This window comes from Crocuta crocuta, unplaced genomic scaffold (assembly GCF_008692635.1).
Source record: "Crocuta crocuta isolate KB4526 unplaced genomic scaffold, BGI_CrCroc_1.0 scaffold262, whole genome shotgun sequence".
NCBI classification, from domain to species: Eukaryota; Metazoa; Chordata; class Mammalia; order Carnivora; family Hyaenidae; genus Crocuta; species Crocuta crocuta.
This window is the reverse complement of record NW_027528869.1, coordinates 3,360,748-3,384,372: the sequence shown is the minus strand read 5'-3', so window position 1 is coordinate 3,384,372 and position 23,625 is coordinate 3,360,748. Positions and strand designations below refer to the sequence as shown.

General features: G+C 38.4%; 1 protein-coding gene across 1 annotated transcript in view; it reads right to left on the bottom strand.

Moving 5' to 3' along the window:
• GUCY2C (guanylate cyclase 2C) overlaps positions 1–23,625 on the bottom strand; it is an 81,427-nt gene that overhangs the window by 36,329 nt on the left and 21,473 nt on the right. Inside the window, 9 exon segments of the mRNA XM_077756437.1 lie at positions 103–184; positions 5,939–6,050; positions 8,472–8,557; positions 12,754–12,889; positions 14,484–14,601; positions 16,754–16,850; positions 18,276–18,397; positions 19,463–19,678; positions 22,449–22,513. Of these exon segments, the coding sequence (XP_077612563.1) occupies positions 103–184; positions 5,939–6,050; positions 8,472–8,557; positions 12,754–12,889; positions 14,484–14,601; positions 16,754–16,850; positions 18,276–18,397; positions 19,463–19,678; positions 22,449–22,513 (1,034 nt within the window).

Sequence of the window (23,625 nt, the reverse complement as noted above, 5' to 3'; positions counted from 1 at the left end):
CTTGTGAATGTCCATTATCATTGATGACGTCAGGCTTTGCCCTCTCCCGCTCCCTCCTTCTCTGGATGATGAGCACAGTGAGACAAAGGGGGTGACAGGTACCTCAGCACCAGAAGGGCGATGAGGAGGAGCAAAACCACAGCTCCTGTGAGGGTGAAGACCGCAATCAACAGAGCTTGAGGGCCTGTGGCAGGAAAGAGAGAGAAAAAAATGCCTTAGTAAGGATCTTTGAAGAGTGAATGAAAACATTTCAAAGGCTCTACTTGTATAATCTAATTTGAGGAAGGGGAAAGGAGAAACCTTTTAAAACTATTTATCTCTTATTAATCTCTTCATTGGTAGTTAAGGTCCTATATCTGTGGTCTCTGAAGAAAATTTTCTGGAATGTGCCGGGGAAAGTGGTTTGATTTCAGCTATCCTTATAACCTGCACGATGTATTTCTTATGGGAATCACCAAATGTTGCAAGAACATAAAATAGTTTCCAGTGCACAGATAGGTTTGGTAGGAAGCCCACCTGATGTCCTTGGAACCCACATACCTAAGGAGGACTCATAGAGAAACATACAACTATTTTTCAAGACCAAGCACAAATCAGAAGAAAAGTCAGCCATTGTAGAATATCAGGTGACAGTGTCGCCTGCTGGTCCTTCCCAAGCACTACCAGGTCATCGAGGGAAGTCACGGAAGAATGTAAGTGACTTTATTTATTAGAACACTAGTAGGTAGGTCGAGTGGTAAGGACAGAGGAATTTAAGAGACTCACAGAAGGGTAAGTGGAGCTCGGGAAAATGTGGATCCAACCCAAGGAAGCATTGGAGCAGAATCTGAATCTGCTAAGGGACAAGCCTTGACTGAGAAGGACACTAACAATAGTAAGACTGTACAAGAAAGTCATGGTTCATATATGCCGCAATGGATTCCATTAGAATAGGAAGTTAGTTGGAGAAGGGAAAATGGAACGGATTCTAAGCAATAGAGTGTTATTTAGCTTTATATAAATAATGATAAAAATGTTTACTAATTTTCTTATAGAATCAACTTATAGGTAAATGGCAGAGAGCTTCATAGAGCTACAAAAGAGATATTATTATCTACGACAAATGAAAGAAAAATACAGGAGAATCTGGGAGGTAGGAAGGAGGGAGAAAGAAGGATAGGGACACGAAAACCTTTGTCCTACAAAATTGGGAAGCACGAAGTTTTTTACATAGTTGACAGAATAATGCTAGAAGCTTATGCCTATTAACTAACATTACAAAGGCACCCAATAAATGCATTGACAAAAAAATATTTATAGCTATATTCAGAAAAGGTTAGAAATAAGTAGGGCTGGTAAAGATGAACTAAATCTTTTACAAGAAATAAACAGATAACATCTGGGGCTCCTGGGTGGCTCAGTTAGTTAAGTGCCAGACTTCAGCTCAGGTCATGATGTCGCGGTTTGTGAGTTCGAGCCCTGCATCAGGCTCCGCACTGACAGCTCAGAGCCTAGGGCCTGCTTTGGATTCTGTGTCTCCCCCTCTCTCTCTGCCCCTCTCCTGCTCTCTCTCTCTCAAGTAAATAAACATTTTAAAAACCAGATAATATCTAATATGTTTATAAATCCAGAAATATATGCATATTACTTAGAAATATGCAAAAAACTAAAGTCAGAAGTCACTGAGAGACCAGAGTTGACAGCGGAGGTGGGACCAGGCACACTCACTTTCCATTATGAATGTTTCTACTATTGGGTTTAAAAATCACATGCACGCATTTTTCTTCACCAAAACTTTCTCCATGCTTAGTGGTGGCATTGAAGGATTTATGCTTTGCTGCCAATGTAGGATGCTGCCTCTGCTTGTTATCTTGTTTTCTGCTAAGGGAAAATTTTTAGCAGTGAAAATTTGAGCTCAGTATTTCTGTTCTCATCAGGGAAGAAACTGATTAGTACTCTGGATTTGGAGTTGCAGTATGGGCATATTTGACTGTGTGAAATCTATTTATTACTGTGATCATCACTCCCCTCACCTAGCCACCACTGCCATGACCATCACTCTCATACATCCAATCCCACACAAAAAACAATACAAGAAATACAGTTCTACTCATCAATGATTCTACTCATCAGTCTACTAAAATTACACATCCCCTAGACTAGAGCATGAATTGGAGGGACGAGGTGGGGCTTCTGCTGAGTGCTTTCCCCTCTCAATTTCTATCTGCCCCCTAAAGTCTGAACATCTCACTGCACCATATGTTAATATACTATATACCATGTAAGTAAAGCAGCTGTTAATTCAACACACTTGTCATTTTTGCTTAAGCTAGTCAAGTCACAGGATTACATTAGTTCAAAGGTTAAGCTTCTGCTGCCTTCTGGTGGCTGCTGTGGTTATCACATTCTATTTAATTCCATGTACGGTGATGGTAGGATGATTTTATAACCCCAAGGTCCTATGATATGATAGTTGGGAAGAATCTTGGAGGCTGTTAACAGATCTCCTGATTTGAAGAAGGAATAAACTCACACTTAGAGAAGTAAAGTGACTGAAATTATCACAGGGTGGATTAGTGCTGAGTAGAAATGAATTTGTAGTTATCTCATATTGTTATTCTTTCCTTCTTTCCTTCGTTGGTATTTTGACAGGGATTGCATTAAATATGTAGACCACGGTGGGTGGTATAGACATGTTAACAGTATTTGTTCTTCCAATCTATGAGCATAAAATGTCGTTCCATTTCTTTGTGTCATCTTCAATTTTTTCATCAGTATTTTATATTTTTCAGAGTACCGATCTTTCACCTCTTTGGTTAAGTTTATTCCTAGGTATCTTATCTATCACTTTGGGTAGGATTAAAGACCTAAATGTGAGACCTGAAACCACAAGAATCCTAGAAGAGAACACAGGCAGTAACTTCTCTGACATAGGTCAGAGCAACTTCTTTTTAGATATGTCTCCTGAGGCAAGGGAAACAAAAGCAAAAATAATCTATTGGGATTATATGAAAATTAAAAGCTTCTGCACAGTGAAGAAAACACTCAACAAAACTAAAAGGCAACCCTACAGAATGGGAGATGTTTGCAATTGACATATCCGATAAAAGGTTAGTATCCAAAATATATAAAGAACTTCTAAAACACTCCCCCCAAAATTAATCCAATTAAAACTGGGCAGAAGACGCACACAGATATTTCTCCAAGGAAGACATCCAGATGGCCAACAGACATATGAGAAGATGTTCATTGTCACTTATCATCAGGGAAATGCAAATCAAAACTATAATAAGATATCACTTCACACCTGTCAGAATGACTAAAGTCAATAACACAAGAAACAGCAAGTGTTGGTGAGGATATGGAGAAAAAGGAACACTCATGTACTGTTGGTGGGAATGCAAACGAGTGCAGCCACTGATGAAAACAGTACGGAGATTCCTCAAAAAGCTAAAAATACAACTACTTTATGATCCAGCAACCACATTACCGGATATTTACCCCCCAAAGTATAAGAACACTAATTCAAAGGGATACATGCACCCCTATGTTTGCTGCAGCATTATTTATAATAGCCAAAACATGAAACCAGCGCAAGTGTCCATCAATTGATGAATGTATAATGAAGTGGTATTTTACAATGGAATATTTAGCCATCAAAAAGAATGAAATCTCACCATTTCAGTAACATGAGGGAGGCTGGAGAGTATCATGCTAAGTGAAGTAAGTTAGAGAAAAACAAATACCATATGATTTCACACATATGTGAAATTTAGGAAACAGAATGAACAAGCAAAGGGAAAAAATGAGAGAGAAGAGAAAGACAAAGAGAAAAAGCAAGAAACAGAGTCTTACTTATAGAGAACAATCTGATGGTTACCAGAGGGGAGAGATTGGGGAACGGGTGAAATAGGTGATGGGGATTAAGGAGAGCACTTGTCATGATGAGCACAGGGTGGTGCATGGAAGTATTGAATTCCTCACTATACTGTACACCTGAAATTAATATAATGCTGTATATTAACTGGAATCAAAATAAAAACGTAAAAAAAGAGCAATGATTACAGTAAATCTGAATTGTTTATTGTTTAAAAAAATTTTTTATCTTTTATTTATTTTTGAGAGAGAGAGACAGTGTGAGGGACAGAAAGAGAGGGAGACACAGAATCTGAAGACAGGCCCCAGGCTCTGGGTTAGCTGTTAGCACAGAGCTCGACGCGGGGCTCGAACCCACAAACTGTGAGATCATGACCTGAGCTGAAGCCAGATGCTTAACCGACTAAGCCACCCAGGAGCCCCTATTGTTTATTGTTTAAAAGAATGGGATCCCCACTTCCCATATCCTTCTTTGCTTTAGTCAACTGCTTATGGCTATTGAATAAAAACACAGGGATCATTTTCAACTACATATGACTCATGCAACACAAGAAAACTAAAAATATAGCAAAAGCTTTAACACAAGCAAGTGCATCAAGCCACAACTCTTCTCTTTAAATCACATTGACCTCAGTTTCTGGTTATTAGAATAGGGCTGAGAGAGGAATATTTCTAGTTTAATTTTTAATTTTTTATGTTTATTTATTTTTGAAAGAAAGAGAGAGAGAGAAAGAGAGAGAGAGAGAGAGAGCATGACAGTTGGGGAGGGGCAGCTAGAGACAGAGACACAGAATCTGAAGCAGGATCCAGGCTCTGAGCTGTCCGCACAGAGCCTGACACAGGGCTCAAACTCATGAACTGCGATTTCATGACCTGAGCCAAAGTTGGATGCTTAACCAACTGAGCCACCGAGGTGCCCCTCTAGTTTATTTTTAATATTTAAAAATGGTAAATTAATACAGAGCCATGGAAAAAAATTGGAAAATTAAGAAAAACATAAAATGCCCAGAAAAAAATTCTCCTAGGATCCTATTACTCAGAAGCTATCACTGTTAACATTTTAGCATATTTCTTTACAGTCTATTTCCAACATTGTTTTATGAAGTTAGAATCTCATTAAATAAAAATTTGTTTACTTTCCTGTTAATTTACCTTGTAAGGTTTCCCATGTCACTTAACATTCTTTGTAAATAATTATTTTATGTGGTTTATGATGTACCATTTATGAGTGTATCACCTTTTTCTAAATCATTTTACTCATGTTCCCTCCACTTATTATTATTTTTTTTGCATCTTGGGCATAAATATTTGTCTAAATTTAAACTTTTTCCCCTAAAAATAAATTAGTAATGTGGCATTACTTACTATTTATTGTGGTTAGCCTTGGCTAAGCTAGACTGTCCTGTGACTTTGTTGCCCAGGAGATACATGACTGGCCCTATATAGTGATGGCCACTGTTATATGGTTGCATCGGAAGTTGCATGGGTGGAGTTGCATGGACATGTTAGGGCTTTCCATGGTATGATAGGGCCTCACCCTAAGTAGATGGGTAATCATCATTTTATTTTTTTTTTAATTTTTTTTTTTTAATGTTTTNTGGGTAATCATCATTTTAATCCAAGTGTGTATCCTGTGAGGAAATGGGGGAGACTTTTGAAGCCATGTTCACTGAAGACTGATGGCTGCTGGCATCACGTGTTTCTTGCTGAACTATGTATACTTTGACTTTATTGCAATAAAACAGAGTACGTAGCATTAAGAATATATGTCTTTGTGTTCATTTTGCCAATGGTCACAACTAATTTTCTATAGGTTAATTTTTAGCATGTAGTTTAGTTAGGGCACATATTAAAGAGCAGTATAGCTAAATTAGAATAGGGATATTTTCAGCATTTAATTAGAACTGTAATATCATTCATTGGGAAGGGAAGTCCACACTTTATAAACCTGGCAAGTCTAATTCAGACAACAAATAGAAAAAACGAAAAACTAAAAACAGGTTAATTGTATAAACCATAGAATGTGCTTACCTTACCAGAAAAGCAATTTCAGGGAAAGAAAATTCACCAAAGGATGCCTTACCCTGGCCTGGGATATCATTAGGAAGTTTGTGGTTCTTCCAGATGAATGTGGGGCTTTCTTCCTTGGGATTAGTCCTATTTACATGGGTGTCGTAGGTCAAGAGAACGTTGTACTACGCCAGGGCATGAAAAAGAAGGATGAACAGGAAAAGACATTTTAGAATGACTTCTGATGAGACTGCCCTGCCCAATGACATTTAAATTTCATACACTTTGCAGTGAAACAAGGTAATGTTTAGCAGCCAGGAGCTAGCTAGGTAGCATCCATTTATTGGTTCACAGCATGAGAGTAGATTTAAACTCCATGTGGGTCAATTATTTTGTTTCTTTATGATCATACACTGTATGAGGAACTCCTACCCAATATAGATTCTTTGGGTTGTTAGAGAACTAGTTCACGCCTCTCATTTTAGAAATGTTAAAATAGAGACCAAAAGAAATTAATGGGTTAACTCCAAGTCACACGACAAGTAAAGCACCAATGTTTTCCACAATATTAAGTTGCTTTGAAAATTAAATCTTGAGAAAATGCACCACAGCTAAAATCTGTTATCCATTTTGATACATGTCAAGGGGCTCTGATGTAATTATACATTTAAATTCTATCAATTACATAACTTTCAAATCTCTTCTATCCTTCTGCTCTAATGTACTGTCTTGTACATGATACTTATTAGGTTTATAAAAGAAAAGGTTTCTTTTTCAAACAATCTGCCAATGGGATATATTTATATATCCTTACATTTTTGCTGCATATCTTGAGTCAGCTTTGTAAGGGACATCTGAGAAATGACCGTCTTCTAAATTCAACACCATTTCCTCAAAACTTTCTGGACAAAAGTTTTACATCTTTAGACATATACTTTTAACTCAAAAGTATGATCTATAATTGCATATATTGAGGATAGTCCATATCCTAACATTCAGGTACAGCATCTTGACTTTCTTTTGAGGCTTTCTCTGGAGACAGAATAGTTTATCTATATTCCTGTGTTTTGAGAATTAATCCCTGGTTGCCCATATGTACATAGTGTATAGCACAACTGATGACACTAGATTATTGAAAAATCAACTAGATGTGCCTTTATTGAAAAATTCAGCTAGATTTTCCTTGAGAGAGAGTAAGTGCTCAGAACATTTTTCATGTTAAAGAGCAGTTATGAGGCTGATGTAGGATCATACCACATGTATTTGCTTCTCTCCAAGGGAATCATCCAGGTGCGAATAACTTCGAGGGGAATATAGTTATCTTTGTAGTTACTACTAATAACTGGAGAATTGGTGACACTTTTTTAAAGGTATTCCCATGAAATGTATGTGAAATATAGCATTATATTTAAGGTTTATATATAAGTATACACTGTGGAGTACTTTTCTGAAATGCTGCCCTCAAATTTCTGGTTTAACTTTCTCAATCTGGACATTTTTTCTCTAGCTTTCCACATTTTCCATTACAGATATCTTTTACAAGGGAGGTCTATATATATGCTAAATGTATGACTTAAAGATGTCATAACGATCACATTATAAAATTACATAAAAAATGAATAAGTCTTTGTCTTAGATTCCTAGTTATGTCAGGACACAATGTCTTAAAGAAAAATACTTTCTACTGACCATTTGGTTGACTAGAACGGTGGCTTTCCTAATTTGTGATGGGGACAATTTTGGGTGACATACAGATAGGTGTTTTGACTTTAAATTAAATGCTGATCAGCCTCAATTATATGCCAGATAAGTTAAACACTGGAGACATGGAGACGTAAGACCCACTCCCCTTTTTTAAGGAACCTATATGGGGGCACCTGGGTGGCTTAGGTGGCTCAACTTCTGACTCTTGATTTTGGCTCAGGTCATGATCTCATGGTTTGTGAGATTGGGCCCTGCATCGGGCTCTGTGCTGACAGGGCGGAGTCTGCTTGGGATTCTCTCTCTGAATCTCTCTGCCCCTTCCCGTGCTCTCTCTCTCTCTCTCTCTCTCAAAATAAATAAACAAACTTTAAAAACTAAGGAGCCTATATGTAGGTGACGAGAAAAGATATATATAATGTGAATAAAAACATGACATTATAGGACTGTTTGTGCCAGAAATATTGCACAAATAATGATTTTCATGAGTTAAGATGGAGAGAACAGGGAATGTTTCATTGAAATGTTTAGCTGTGGAAATGAATCAACAAGTCTTAGGAGAGGACTGTCATCCTACTATTGGTATCCCATCGTTCCAATTTTAGTATATGTGCTGCCGAAGCGAGCACTATTGGTATCCCATCAACAGTCTGGTCTTTATATCAAAGTGTTCTGGGTGGGTAGTTTATATACAGTCAGTAGAGTAGGGATATTCTAAATAAGGTCTATGGGTCAAAATGCTTAAAGAATACAGTTCCAAGTAGGGCATAATTGTGAATTTGAAATAAATAACTTGCAGGTTTTTAAACCCAACTTCTCTAATTCCTTTGCTATCACTTGCCTTGTAGTTATCCTTCCTCACCCAGTCACTTCACCCCAAATTCCTGATAAGACGTCAGACATACTTTGTTGGTATCCACAGAGGTGTACAGAAGCACCATAGTGTTGTCAACATCCCCACAGTCGTCCAAAGTCACAGGACCCGCATGCCCTAGGGCAGAATCAGAAGGAGTCAGAGGTTATTTTTTACTTTTCGACAGAAAAACCAGTTAGATCCTTACAGAAGGTATGAAATAGGTTCAAATTACTCTATTTTACCGAAAGATTGTCGTAATGAACTAATCAGAAGGAATCTCCATTGGCTTCTAGCCTTGGGATATCTGATGGATATTTATTTTAATGTTTATTTATTTGAGAGACAGAGAGAGAGAGAGAGAGAGAGAGAGAGAAAGCATGAGCAGGGAAGGGGCAGAAAGAGAGGGAGAGAAGAGAATCCCAGGCAGACTCTGTGCTGTCAGCGCAGAGCCCGATGTTGATCTCATAAACCTAGAGATCATGATCTGAGCTGAAATCAAGAGTCCGATGCTTAACCGACTGAGCCACCCAGGCACCCCTCTCTGATGGATATTTTTAAGAGAGAAGCTAATTAGTATTTAGTTGGAAGGGAAAATTTTTTCATTGCATTTAGGATGAAATTAAATGTAATCAGCTAATAGAATCCTTCTAATTATTAATGAAAACTTTTTGCTAAGAATATTTATTAAAGTAGTAAAAATTTCCCATATAGCATGTGATTTCCTGGATTATCACATGTCCAGTTTTCAACAAAAATATCACAAGGCATATTAGGAAACAGAAAAGTATGGTCCAATCAAAAAAAAAATAGAAATAAACCAGCAGAAACTATCCCAGAAAAAGACCTGATGGCAGATCTAATAGAAAATGTTTTAAAACAACTGTCTTAAAGATGTTCAAATAACTAAATAGAGAGTGCATAAAGTCAGGAGAATAATGTATCAGCAAAATGGAAATATCAATAAAGAGAAGGAAAACCTACAAAGAAAACCAAAAGGAAATTCCAGAACTGAAAAATACAATAACTGAAATGAAAAATTCACTGTGAAGATTCAAATGCAGATCTAAGCAGGTAGAAGAAAGAACCAGTGAACTTGAAGATAGGACAATGAAAATTAGTAAGTCTATGGAACAGAACGTAAGGGACTTGTGTAACACCATCAAGCAGACCACCATACGCATTGTGGAAGTGCCAGAAGAAGAGAGAGAGAGGGATAGAGAAAATATCTGAAGAAATAATAGCCAACAACTTCTCAAATTTGATGAAATATACGAATATAAATATCGAAGAAGCTCAATAGACTCCAAAAGGATGAATTCAAAGGGATCCACACTGAGACACATTCTAATCAAACTGTCAAAAGCCAAAGAGAGAATTTTGAAAGCGACAAGAGAGAAGTGATTTGTCACGTACAAGAGATACTCAGTAAGATTTTTAGACACTTCTCATTAGATGCTTTGGAGGCCAGAAGGCAGTGGGCTGATCAAAATGCTAAAAGAAAACCTTTCATCCAAGAATCATTTATCCAATGAACCTGTATGTCAAAAGTGAGGGTGACAGTAAGACATTCCAAGATAAACAAAAGGGTTTGTAACCACTAGAACTTGCCCTGCAAGAAATGCTAAAGGGAGTTCCATAGGTTGAAATGAAAGGAAACTGTACAATAACCCAAAGCCATATGAAGAAATAAAGTTCTCAATAAAGGCAAATGCATGGGCAATTGTAACATCTAGCATTATTATAACAATAGTGTGTAATTCCACTTTTTATTTTCTACATGATTTAAGGGATGAATGTGCTTTTAAAAATTAGTCCAAAAACTAGCATTATTGTAACTGGTTTGTAACTCCATATTTTGCTTTTGACATAATTTAAGAGACTAATGCTTATAATATCAATAGTTTATGTTTTTGGACACACATGTATAAAGATGTAATTTTGCAACATCAATGTCTGAAACAGGTGGGGATGGAAGTATTAAAGCTGTAGAGTTTTTTTTTAACTTTATGTATTTATGTTCAGAGTGAGAGCACACAAGCTGGAGAGGGGCAGAGAGAGGGAGAGAGAGAAAATCCCACATCTGTGCTGATGGCACAGAGTCTGATGTGGGGCTCGACCCTAAAAACTGTAAGATCATGACCCGAGATGAAATCAAAAGTCAGTTGTCTAACTGACTGAACCACCCCAGGTGCCCCTAAAGCTGTAAAGTTGTTTTTTTTTTTTAATATGACTGAAGTTAGACTGGTATAAAATAAAATTAGAATGTAATAATCTTAGAGTGTTAACCATAATATCCATGGTATCCACAAAGAAAATTGTTAAAGAATATAGGCAAAAAATAAGACAGGAATTCAAACATTTCATTACAAAATAAATAAACTAAACACAGAAGACAATAATGCAGAAAATGAGAGACAAAAAAACTATAAGGCAACAGAGAACAAATACCAAAATGATCAAAGTAAATTACTTATCAGTAATTACTTAAAATTTAAAATAGCTTGGATTTTGATTGGAGAATCAAAGATAGAGATTGGGAGATTGTATTTCAAAAAATGATTCTATATGATATCTATGAGACTCACTTTAGATCCAAAAACACAAATAGGTTGAAAGAGAAAGGATGTAAAAAGATATTCTATGCAAATAGTAAATGAAAGACAGTAGTGGCGGACATACTAATATCAGACAAAATAGAATTTAAATCAAAAAAGTTTGTAAGACAAAAAGGATATTGTATATTAATAAAGGTTTCAATAAAGCAAGAAGATATAACAATTATAAACGTTTATGCACTTAGTAACAGACTACCAAAATATGTGAAGCAAAAATTGACAGAATGGAACAGAGAAATGGACAGTTCTAGAATAGGAGTTGAAAATATCAATACTCCACTTTCTTTTAAGTTTGTTTATTTTGAGAGAGAGGGAGGAAGGGGCAGAGAGAGAGGGAGAAAGAGAATTCCAAGCAGGCTCTGCGCCGTTATCACAGAACCCAACATAGAACTTGAATACACAAACTGTGAGATCATGACCTGAGTTGAAATCAAAAGTCAGATGCTTAACTGACTGAGCCATCCAGGCGCCCCTCAATACTTCACTTTCAATGATGGATAGAATAACAAGACAAAAGAAGTTAGGAAATAGAAGACTTGAACAATACATCAACTAGCAGACAAATACAGAACATTCTACCCGACAATAGAATACACATTATTCTCAAGTGCACATAGAACATTTTCCAGGGTAGACTATAATGTTAGGCCACAGATTAAGTCTGACTAGATTTAAAAAGATAGATATTTTACAAAATATCTTCTCTGACCAAAGTCAGAATTCAGTAACATAAGGAAGGCTGGAAAATTCACCAATTTATGTACATTAAACAGCACACTCTTAAACAATTAATGGATCAAAGAAGAAATCAAAAGGAAAATTTTAAAAACCTAAAGACAAATAAAAATGAAAACATAAAATGCCAAAGCTTATGGGACACAGCAAGGGCAGTGTTAAGGGGGGGATTTAAAGATGTAAATGTTTACATTAAAAAACAAAAACAAATGTAAATCAAAAATCTAACTTTACAACTTAAGGAACCAAAAAAGAAGAACAAATTTAACCCGAATCTAGCAGAAGGAAGGAAATTATAAAGATTAGATCAGAGGTAAAAGAAATACAGAAGAGAAAAAAAAAAACAGAAAAAATCAATGAAGCTAAAAGTTGGTTCTTCAATGATCAACAAAATTGACAAACTTTTAGCTTAGTAGATAAGAAAAAGACTCAAATTACTGAAATAAAACATGAAGTGGGGACCTTATCAATTCTACAAAAAAATATACTATGAGAAATTCTATAGCAAGAAATTGAATAACCTAGATGAAATGGACAAATTTCTAGAAACATAAAACTTACCGTGACTAAACAATGAAGAAATAGGAAATTTGAATAGATCTATAACTAGTAAGGAGATTGAATCAGTAATCAAAAATCTGATTTTTGCTAGTCTCTAAGCTATTCGGGATATCACTGCCCATAATGCCCTGTGATGGGCTTGTTTATAAGTACAGGGTCCAAGCCATTTGCCCTTTCTTTGATATTGAAAGATTCTGAAATCCCAAAGTATAACCTGGGGTCTGGATATCAAGAATAACAACCTCCAAATTTATGCAATGATGTTTGCCTCCAAGTTCAAAGATATTTAGCTGTTGATACATCTATTGCCAAACCCCCTCTTTGCTTCCCAAAGTCCATCCACAAAGCCCATTCTTCTTCAGCTTTCTATGAAGTGTTAAGTTTTGCTGTTGCTGTTGTTTGCTCTTAGGAGACCAGTACCTTCAAAAGTGAGGTTCTTGAAAGCATGAGCAAATTTGGGGATGGTAATAGCTTCTCCATTTTCAAGAAATAACTTCAGCATGTGTCCAAAGAGCAAGATGCCATCCAAGTAGGCAAGAGCAAAGTCATTTTTTGCCTGAATGAGAAAGAAAAATCTCAAAATGAGTTCCAAAAAGGGATTCTGGTCTTGAGCCTGAAACAAAACGTTCTTGGGATCATCAGAGTAACTGGAAACGTAAAGGGACATTAGGAGGATTATAGGGATGGTATTAAAGGAAGTCATTTGGGAAATACGTCCTTGAACCAGGGCTCTTTTATTACCCCTGCGTCAAAATTCTGCCTTTCATTAGGATCAATAAACCAGAAACACTACCTTTAGGGAAGTACTTCCTTCCCATAATGGTGAAATCTATCATTTCAACCAGGAAGAAGAACATGCAACATTTTCATAATTCTTGATGAGATTTTATATAGAAAAAATGCTTGATTGTATTTTAATGTTTTAACAAAGAGTAAAAGAGAACAACAGTAAAAACAATTCCCTGCCCTGAATGGGGCACGAAGAGTTTTGATTGGATGATACCATTGAACTTGCTTTGGAGACAATTCTCGACAGTTGCATGGTGGTCTTCACAGAACTGGGTTATAGATTAAAAGTCTTGTGCCCACTGAGACCAAGTGAATTCTGTCAGCTTGGGCATTTTGGACTGCCCACCTGTGAAGAATCACACTTCCACCAGAGCCTAGAAGCTGTGCAAGTGATATCTGAATATTACACCCTGAAGTGTATTTGCTGGAAAATGTAAAAAGAAAAAAGAAAATGACTTTCATTGGTTTCAGTGTCTTTTGCTGAAATCATCATTTGATGAGATAAAAATAATCAGTTAAGACCCAACCCCCAAAGGGGTTGCAGCTCCAAATTTTTGCAGGGTTGTGAGACAGAGGGTTTAGAATTTCTAGTCTAGGAAAAAACTGTTATACTCCCCAAAGTACCCAACTTCCCTCATAGCTCTTTAGGCCTGGCCCATGACTTCCCATCCCGCAGCTGTTCAGGGTCCTCAGGACTGCTCTTTCCCTCTTCTTCCCAGTCCTAACCCACTCTCAACTGACTCTGAGGGCAGAAATCTGATGAATTTAATCACACTAAGGTGCAGTGACTGACAAGGCCTAATGCAGTATTAGGGTCAGGGGCCCCTGCATTATAATAAGGTGGCCATGATTTACTGTCCAGTTGGAAGTTCTTTTTTTTTTTTAAGGATCAGGGCTAAACCAGATGAAATGCTGGGTAAGAGGGATAAACAGGAATCTCCTGGGCAAGTTTAAACAATGGCCAACTTAATTATAATAGAGGACCATGTCTTAACCTAGGAATATATATCTTTAAAGGTAGACTTTTGATATCAGCACCAGCGGAAGTTTGCTTTAGGTACATTGTTTAGTTTCTACCTTCTCTGAGTTAGTGGGGCTTCTTCCTGTCTTCCCACATTGTCATTTCCATTCTGATGTTACAGAGTGCAATTGCCGTGGTGGTCCAAAGGCCAGCACGGTGACCTAAAGTAAGAGTTTTACTATCCGTATTTCTGCTATTGCACATAGTTGGTCTCAGTTAATATCTGTTGAGTGAATGGGAGTAAAAAATAATAATAATTGCTTACTTTAGAATTTGGGTCCTACATAGAAGAAGAATATATTACCCTTGACAAAGAATAGTATATACCTGTGAGACTTACCCATGATAAATTTTTGGAGAAAGAGCTATTTGAGATGGAATTCTCAGGAGGCAATGTCAGGACAAGGACATTTTTCATATAGTCAGGGGCTGTGACATTATCCATGAAGTATTCATTACTGTATTAAAAAGCACAAGTTCTGAGCACTGGGTGTTATATGGAAACCAACTTGACAATAAACTATTTGTAAAAAAAATAATAATAATAAAATAAAATAAAAATAAAAAGCACAAGTTCCTCATGAAAATTAGGTTCCTCCAAAACCAGGTAGGAAGCTTCTACCAATTCCCAGAAATTATAGCATCAGCCTAGAAATGCTTTAAGACATTTTTTCCAGTAGCCTGCAAAACTTTCTGCTTTCCCCAGGTGGGTTTATTTTCTTCAAACATGAGGTTGAGTAAGAGGGTGTAGGCAGCTGTAGTTCACATACACAAATGGAAAGGATGATCAGAACACAGATATTTCTTTGAGGGAGTTCTTTAGGTTCTGGACATGTGAGCAAGTACTTGCTTTCAAGGCTTACTGACCTTTGGTTTATATGTGGAAACTTTCTTTCCTTTAAGTGCTCATAACAACTTAGTTATATTGGGATATGATACAGAGAAATTTTATGAATTAAATATACTTTTCATGTGGTGAAACTTAACTATGAAAAGACTAACCATTTCCTCTAACACCGTAAGCTCCTCGATATTAGTGTATTGACCCTCATATCCTCAGCTCCTCGCTGATATTTGTTGCACTGTGGACCCTCAATACTGTCTGAGATTGTGCTGCAAGTCATATGGTGTCTAAGCTTCCAAAGTGTTTGAATGTTTTAATATGCAAAGAATCTAACTTGGAACTACTATAACTAAGATAACCATCATTTACCACTCAATCAGTAGGTGAACCCATCTATGCACTGAGGTCTAGAATATTTTCCTCATATTATCACATCTAATCTTAAGAGCTCTCCTATGGAGCGAGTACCTTTATTCTCATTTTACAAATGGGAACATTTAATCTCAAGATTGCAGCTGATACCCAAGAGTCAAATGAACCAGAAGTGTCAGAATTAGAATTTGAAACCAAGTTAGGTCTACTTTCAAATGAAGCTCATAATCTTCCGAAAACATAGCCAAGTGTCCTTCAAGACCAGTGACAAAGAAATGCCAACACTTTTGCACCAGGTTGAGGATTTGCTCAAAGTAAAATTACACCAACCGGGCTACAGTGAGGACTCCTTCCGGAGGGCAAAGCAACTATTGAGAGCAGCTGTCAATGTGAATTTCATACAATTCATAGGAATGAAATGTTAATAACTTTGTCCTCTTCCCTGTATTTTGCAACTAAAAAGCTAAGTTGCTTGATAAGATTACCTTCCCAAACAAATAGTTGTCAAACAGACCTGCAGTCCCTGTCTCATTCCTCTTAACACTGTGACACGCACATTTCATGTGGGTGAAGTGACTAGCCAAATATGGAAAATATGTAGGGCAGTAACAGTGTCTAGGCTGAGTGCAGACGGGTAATGATTAATGGTTCAGTCAGATAAGTGAGGCCTTATGATCTAGCTGATGGGGCAAGGGGCACGGGTGCACTGGTGACAACTTCTAGAAGTTTAATCTGACTCAGATACTACCTTGGTAAGCTTTGTAGGGTCTCCAACCATATTAGAAGATGAGTGGTAAAATATAACACTGTATATTAATGATATTTGAATTTTAAAAAATAAAAATTGGGAAAGAAAGTCTCTAACCTCCAGAATTTTCTCTCCTTTTTTCCAGAGAATTACAGAGAATAAAATCACCACCCATGACTAAACCACACAGGGCAGAGAAGCAGTCATTTAACTGGAACTTTCCTCTTACCAAAGGTGGCAAAGGAAAAATCATCTAGGACCAAAGGCCATTAGCAAAAGATAGCACAGATATGGCCCACATTCCTCAAAATAATGCTACTGGATTGGGTTATTAGTGACTTATCACTGCCTGGAAAGACCTTAAAATCAGGGTGGGGACCAAGATCCTTTTAGATGAATGGACATGTAGATTTAACGGGCCACAAAACTTCCGTATTTAGACATGATAGTGATGTCAAAGATATGCATATCTGCAAAGGCTATAAAATTAATTAAACAAAAATGAGGTTGTGATGAAAGAATGAAACTTGATCATACCAAATCCCAGGAAAGGCTGTGCAAAACAAGAGAAAAGAGAATGTCTCTTCTGGAAATCCTGGGAGTATTTCCATTCTGAAAAGAGAATTCTTTCAAATATTATACCTACTTGAATAGATCCACTAGAATAATCACAATATCTTCAGCCACTGCCCGGTCACCTTTGAGGGAGTTGATGGTGTCTGGTTTACCACACACAACAATCACTGGAGAAGAGAGAGTAAGACAAGGAGAGAAAAACACAATGGTCTACATACAAACACGTGGGAACCAGGTACCTGAATCTGAACCCAGCATGTCCGTGCTACAGTTATGTTTTAAGATTAACACCAATCCCTCAATTACTCTCTCCCTTGCTTTTTTCCACTTATAGTCATAGAGTCTGAGTAGAGCTGCATGGAATCTTAAAAAGAATCCTCTAGTCCATTTCCTTAATTTTATTGATTTAAAGAGCCTGGAGGACAAGGTGTCAAAAGGCTAAAGAACTAGTAGATGGCATAGCAGAGCTCCCATATTCAAGTTTACGAATCCAGGTCAGTGTTTATTCCATTATACCAGGTTGGCGGAGTTACATAAATTATTTTCATTGTTAAGTGCACCTCACCAATTGTAAAGTGGTTGAAAAGTTATAATAAAATTAATGTGAGAATTTATGTCATGTTCCTAAGCAACTTTCCTTGGGCTTTGCTTGTAGCTTCTTAACTCAGAACTCAGCCTTAGTGATTTCAGTGGCAGGGTCTAATTGGTTCTGTGAGCTCTCCTACTCGTTGGGGCCAGACTTCCCAAACGGATGACTCGATGACAAAGAGGAGTTGGGGTACACTTCATTAGATCTTTTTATACACTACGTTGTCCAATAAGCTCCTTAGGAACATAAATATTTCTTTTTAGGGACATCTACACTTCCTTTTCCCCCACACCTTGCCAATGATTTGCACATGGAAGGTTCTGATTATGGCAAGTGCTTAATAATGACAGTAGATGATGATCTGAGTGATACTAGGAATTCTTACCAAGCAAGCACGTTCTCTCATAGGAAATGTCCACAATCGTTTCTTCTGTTTCTGATATATTCTTATTTGTAAAGAGAATTCTTGGAAGGTGAAACAAAGCACCTCACAGCTTAGTGAGGATAACTTTATCCCACATTTGACTTGTAAATGGGAGATCACTAGGCATGTGGGATACACTAGAGGAAAATGAGATGATACGCTAACCTTGTAATTTTGCTTGAGGTCAGATAATCAGTAAACATACCCTCTTGGTCATCAGGGGACCCGAGTTCAGAATCTGTGAGGATTAGTCATAAATCCAACAATAGATTAGATTGAGGTGAACTTAAGAAGCAGTTTATTGATGGTGGGTCATGATATCATTTTGGTTTATAAAGGCTAGACTTCAGCAGCATCATCAGTTTCATGATGTTAATGTATTTGTTCAACACTACCTTTCTCCTTTCTCTCATAGGATAAGGTTTTAATCGGCACCGAACTACTGATCTCCCTAAATAAACAAAATATATCGAGGTAATGATGAGAACTCTGTGACGGCAGATTTGTCAAAATGTCTCTTACAGATGTGGTAGTTGTGAGGAAGAAGTTGGCAAAAAAATTATCTCCATGTCCCCTTACCATTGCTTTTCCTGTTTTGGTTCATTAAGATATGCTGAAACTGGTCATTTCCCCTCAAAATATCCTTGAAGCTAAGCTCCTGAGAAAAATAGGAAACCCCAGCCTCCAGAGCATTGATGTACCTAGAAGAGAAAAAAGAGAGAAACTCTAAGAAGCCAGTTTAGTTTCTTCATGACCTTCCCTGTTGTTTTGCTCATTGTTTACAGATCTGTTGTGGGATTTCTTCATCTAAACTTCATTTCCACTGTCAACACAACAGATGGTACGCATCATGATATCAATGATTTGGATTGTGGGATCTAGTTTTAAGGAGAAGTTTTAGGGCGTCTTCATGTATATAACCAAATAGGAGGCCTTTGAGGCCCCTTATAATAGCTTCTTACTATTTGCAGAAGGAAGGCTACTCTGTTCTATAAACCCCATTATCACAGAGAAATTGAAACCTTTGAGTCGACAGTGCAAAAATTCAGAGCTGATAGGAATCTTTTATCTTTCCAATGAAATGGACTTTTATGGGTTCTAAGTTCACCTCAAAATTTCTAGGATGAGGCCTTAAGGTTGATTCTTTAGGTCCCTAGATGTGCGTTCCCAGTGGTACCTTTAGTCGCCTGCATACTTAGGTGGAGGGAGACTGCAGAACCAAGCAGCACCCTGGTGGTATAGACAGTAATCCAACCAAAAGATTCTTTCTGCCATCTTTGCTGGACTTGTGTGAACCTTGTGATTTTATTTTAGCAATGGTGCCTGATGCCCCGTTCTCCTCTTGCTCCACTTATTCCTCCGAGCCATCGTGAGACAAATTATTTCTAACTAGTTGTAGGTGTTGGCAGAATGCATACTCTCTGGTATCGTATCTTTCACAGTAATGTGAAAGCAATAACCATTGTTTTTCATTGTCCTTATCTGTAAAATGGAACTTGTACTTGTTCTCCTTTCTTTAGAGGATTTACTGTAGGAGATCAATAAAAGTAATGTGAAAATACTTTGAAAGCTAGAGTGTTGCAAACGTAATACATGTTGATTGTATTTGTACCATGTTTCCTTTGGCCCTTTGGCTTTTATTTGTGTGTTAGAAAGTAGGCTGGTGTCCATTCCCAGTGCCGTTACAGATGGAGCCAGCTGGCCTGCCAGGATTCTGTGTCTCCTCTCTGTGCCAAGAACCACAGCATATTAATGGTCCTGCTCACCAGAAACAGTCCTCGGTCTCGGTGCCATTTTTGAAAACATATGCAGTGTTCCAGGAAAAATCTTTGAATGGCAAATGGTTGGCGTTCCAAAAGTTAACCAAGAAGTACATCAGCTTCCTAGCTGGAGACATCAACCTGGTTAAAGTCTCTTTATAGTCACATGATAATCCAAAACTCCCCGCTGAAATCATGGGATAGTTCAAATCTGTGTCAAGGCTACGCCAAGAGGTGACAAAGAAACAGACATCAGGGTTACTTCAGTAGCACAAATACAACCCCTCTTTAACTGCTTCAACATGTGGTTGGTTATAAATGGCAAGAATGAAATAGGGTCACTCAAGCAGGTTTCTAACTTAAATAGGTGTCCCACCCACACAGGTGAATTTTAAAACATTTATCGAGCATATGTTATGTTTTAAGATACTCTGGGTGTTTTCATGTATAATGTGGCTTGGTTCATTCAATTTATTCTAAAAGGAATGTTTATTTGGGTTGCCATAACACTGAGGCTGGCACATATGGCCGTCGGAGAGTAGGGCTAAGAAAACAGAAGATGGGCCACCACGACTACTACGGATATTGTAAAGCCCCAAAGATGCCTTCTATACCTTTCCTTCCATGTATTGCCTTACTTCTGGCTCTTCTAAAGCCTACCTTTGAGACACACAACACCTGGGGATTCTACAATTTTCCTTCCCTGTTGAGCACAAAAATCTTGTGGTTCCTTAAACATATCAACACCATCCATCATCAGGGCCTTGACATATGCCAGAAATGCTGCTGCCCTTGGCTCTTTGCCTGGCTGACTCATGCATCGGGTCCTGGATGAAAGATCCCGTCAGCCATCAGAAAAACTTTTCACTGATACCTGAAACCAGGTAATTTTGGGGTCAGTATGTGTTTACTATCTGCCTCCTCTACTAGACTGCAAGCACCATGAAGGCACAGTGTCTGGCTTATTCATCTCCGTATCTCCCGTCTACCTGGATCATATGTGTGCCCTCGATGTGCACTTGATAAAGGAAGGAAAGCAATACCTCCCTTCCATCTTGAGCGCAAGGTGTCCTGCTTGCACTTAAACTCCCTATGTTCACAGTCAAATTTGTCTTTTCATTTCTCGAAACCATGCCTTATTTATTTTAGTGTTTTTTGACTTACTTTTCCCTATGTCCTCATTTCTCCATTTCTTTCAGGGCTTCTTGACTACTCTCCATCCCTCACTCTGACGTTCAATCAGTTATCAAATTGGTTAGCAGTTATTCTGCCCTTAAGTACCTTTAAAGGCTCTCCTTCCTTTCCAGGTCAACTGCTTGCATGCTACTTCAGCCCTCCTCTTCCCTGATGACTTTCCCCATCAGTGTCTCCTGTGCGCTCCAGTCTTTCCTATACACGGTTGACACTTACTCTTCCCAAAGTTGAACTGCTTCCTATGGCACTTCCTTGCACCATCTAAGTTGTTTCTGATGCAAATCTAATTAAATATGCTCTCCTCGCCTGGAACTCATGACCTCCCCAATACATCTCTACTTAACTTTTCTAGTTTTATCTCTATTATTCCGCTGCTTGTCTCTTGCACTCCGGTTGATACCAACTTTCACAAAATCTCTACACTTCTCTGCTTCTTTGCTTGTACACATGCTTACCCTCCACCTGGCTGGGATGCTTACCTCCTCATCTCTATTCATTAAAATCTCATCTATTCTTCAACACTCATTCGTAGACCATCTCCTCCAAGAAATCCTTCCTGTCCTGAGCTTAACTCTTCCAACCAGAGGAGGAGTCGTTCCTTCTGTGCACCCTACAGCTTCTTTGTGTTTCTTCAGTTGAGCTCATTGTATTCTGCCCTATGCTGGTTACCGGTGCTCTTGTCTTCTCTATTTCACTGGGCAGCGGCTGCGTTTTACTTAATTTTCTCTACCCTGATGAAGCCAAAGTGCTTCTTTGCACACAAAAGGTCCTCATAAATAATCAATTTTCCTACTCCTCCTTTCCTTCTGAGCACATTCTACAGCAAAGCAACACGTGGTCAGATAAGACGACAATTGGGAATAAGTATAAGGAGGAGAGTCTATTTGCCTGTGTCTTGCTATGGAAGATGAGCTGAGAAAGTGCTTCCGTGGTATATCCATGGCATGCAGCGGGCCTGAACATCTCAGAGTGTTTGTATAGCTGGGAGGAGGTGTCAGAAGCAGACTTTGTGGCAGAGATTTCAGAAATTTAATTTGACCTTCTAAAATCTATTGCATAGGGTCTTTTCGCGTAGTTTTCTCTGTGTAGACAAAGGTGATCCTTGATTCAGGGGAAGACTGAACAGATGAAGGAAAGGCATAGAAGAGGACTTTCGATTTACAGAAAGTGCGATCTGGAAGAACAAAATGTTTCATGGTGATGAGAATTACACTGAGTGAAATGAGTGGAGGGACAGGGTGATTTTCCCAAAGGCAGAGAAAGATTTTTATTGTAGGATATATTGGAAGCATTTATTTTTCTAAGCTGAAAGGGGCACCATGCAAGATACGTTACTATGTTAGTTATATAATCCTCAGTGCTGTGAAATGAGCACCCTTCTACTTTCCTTATTCCGAGGACCTAAAGTTAGAACGGAGCCGTGCCAATGCCCAGGGTGTTGTACCTTCCTGTGTGTTTCCTCTGCTCACATGTCCTTCATTCACTCCTCAGATTATCCTGGTTCATTGTCTTCTCGGTTCCCTGCCAAGACTCTTTGTACCTATACCATGTTGCCTCTCAGGCTCAGATGTTAGTAACTGGACCTGAATAGCGACTGTCATTCACCTCGTGGTAAGCAAAGGTAGAGCTACGTGGACAAGGGAATGACACTTATAGAGAAGAAGCAAACTACGAGGGTTCCGACATCTCTGATTGTGTTGCCTTGACTCGACTGCTGTTTGAGAAATCATTTAAACAGTGATACCATATCCTGACTTCAACTTATGGTGGCATGAAAACAACAAACCAAACTACTTACTACATCTGGAAGGTGGAATATGTGCACGAGGGCCCCATGAGGACACAGCCCATCCGTTTGTTCTTCTGTAGGGGGAAGAAAAGAAAAGAAAAGTGAATCTTGAAAGTAAAAACAATGAATAAGCAGACAGGAAAGAAGTGGCAAGAAAGAAGGCCTCCAGAAGGTTAGAGAGTGGGCCTCTCAAGACAGGAGCAACTCGTGGTGTCTTGGGCTGGGCAAGGGGCACTGAGGGCTAAAGAAATCTGAGAAAGGGAAGATGCTGCAGGTGGAAGGAAGGGTATTCTGCTGAAGTCAAAAAGGCTGAAGGTGAACTTGGATTCCTTGTCAAGAGGAGGATGCAGGGTGGGGCAAGAAGGACTGACAGACTGCACCATGAGACGTACCTGTGGGCCAGACTGAGGAGAGACTAGATTTGGAGGTGCTTTGGGAGAGGAGGGCAAGTTGCAGTTTTGGGGAGAGCCATGAAACAGGGCTAAAGAGAACAAACTGCAGTGTGACCAGTTGAGTGACTACAGATTGTGTCTTGTACTATTTATCAAGAGGAACGTGATTAGGAACATCCCATCCCTGGTTTTGGAAAACCGGCGTATACCTCCATCTCAAGAGGAAGAAATACACACTTGTAGCATCATAACGTGGAGTTTGTTAAACTCCCCCTTGCTCACTCCAGGCCCTCCCAAGATCGAGACTGACTGCTGTAATCAACCACTCTTCCCCCCATGAGTCTGCCTGTCTGGTAGGTGTGATGCTATTGATTAAAGCTTTGGAATCATGGTTCTATGCCCAGTGCTCTGCTTCTAGGAGAACCTCTCCTTGGCTTTCTGTAGTAAAAAAGCTTTTCATCCACGTACCCGTTTCTGGAGAGCTTAGAAACATTCTTTTGCCCCATAGAGCCCTGGCTGAGGTGGGGAGTTGGGAGGAGGGAGTAGGCAAGAATCTCTCCCCTCCCGTTTCTACCCTTTAATGTTACAGTTACTACTTTAAAATTAGGTTTCAGATTCAGCTCTTAAGCAATTAACCTGTGACTGCATCTATGGTGACCACTTGAAACAGAGATCTCTGGTGCAGGGCTTTGGAGTTCCTCAGGTATTTCCTGAGGGATCCAGAAGAAAACCAATTAATGCCAACATTTAAATTTTTAAAAGGTTTTGAAAACAATTTAAAACAAAATAATTGT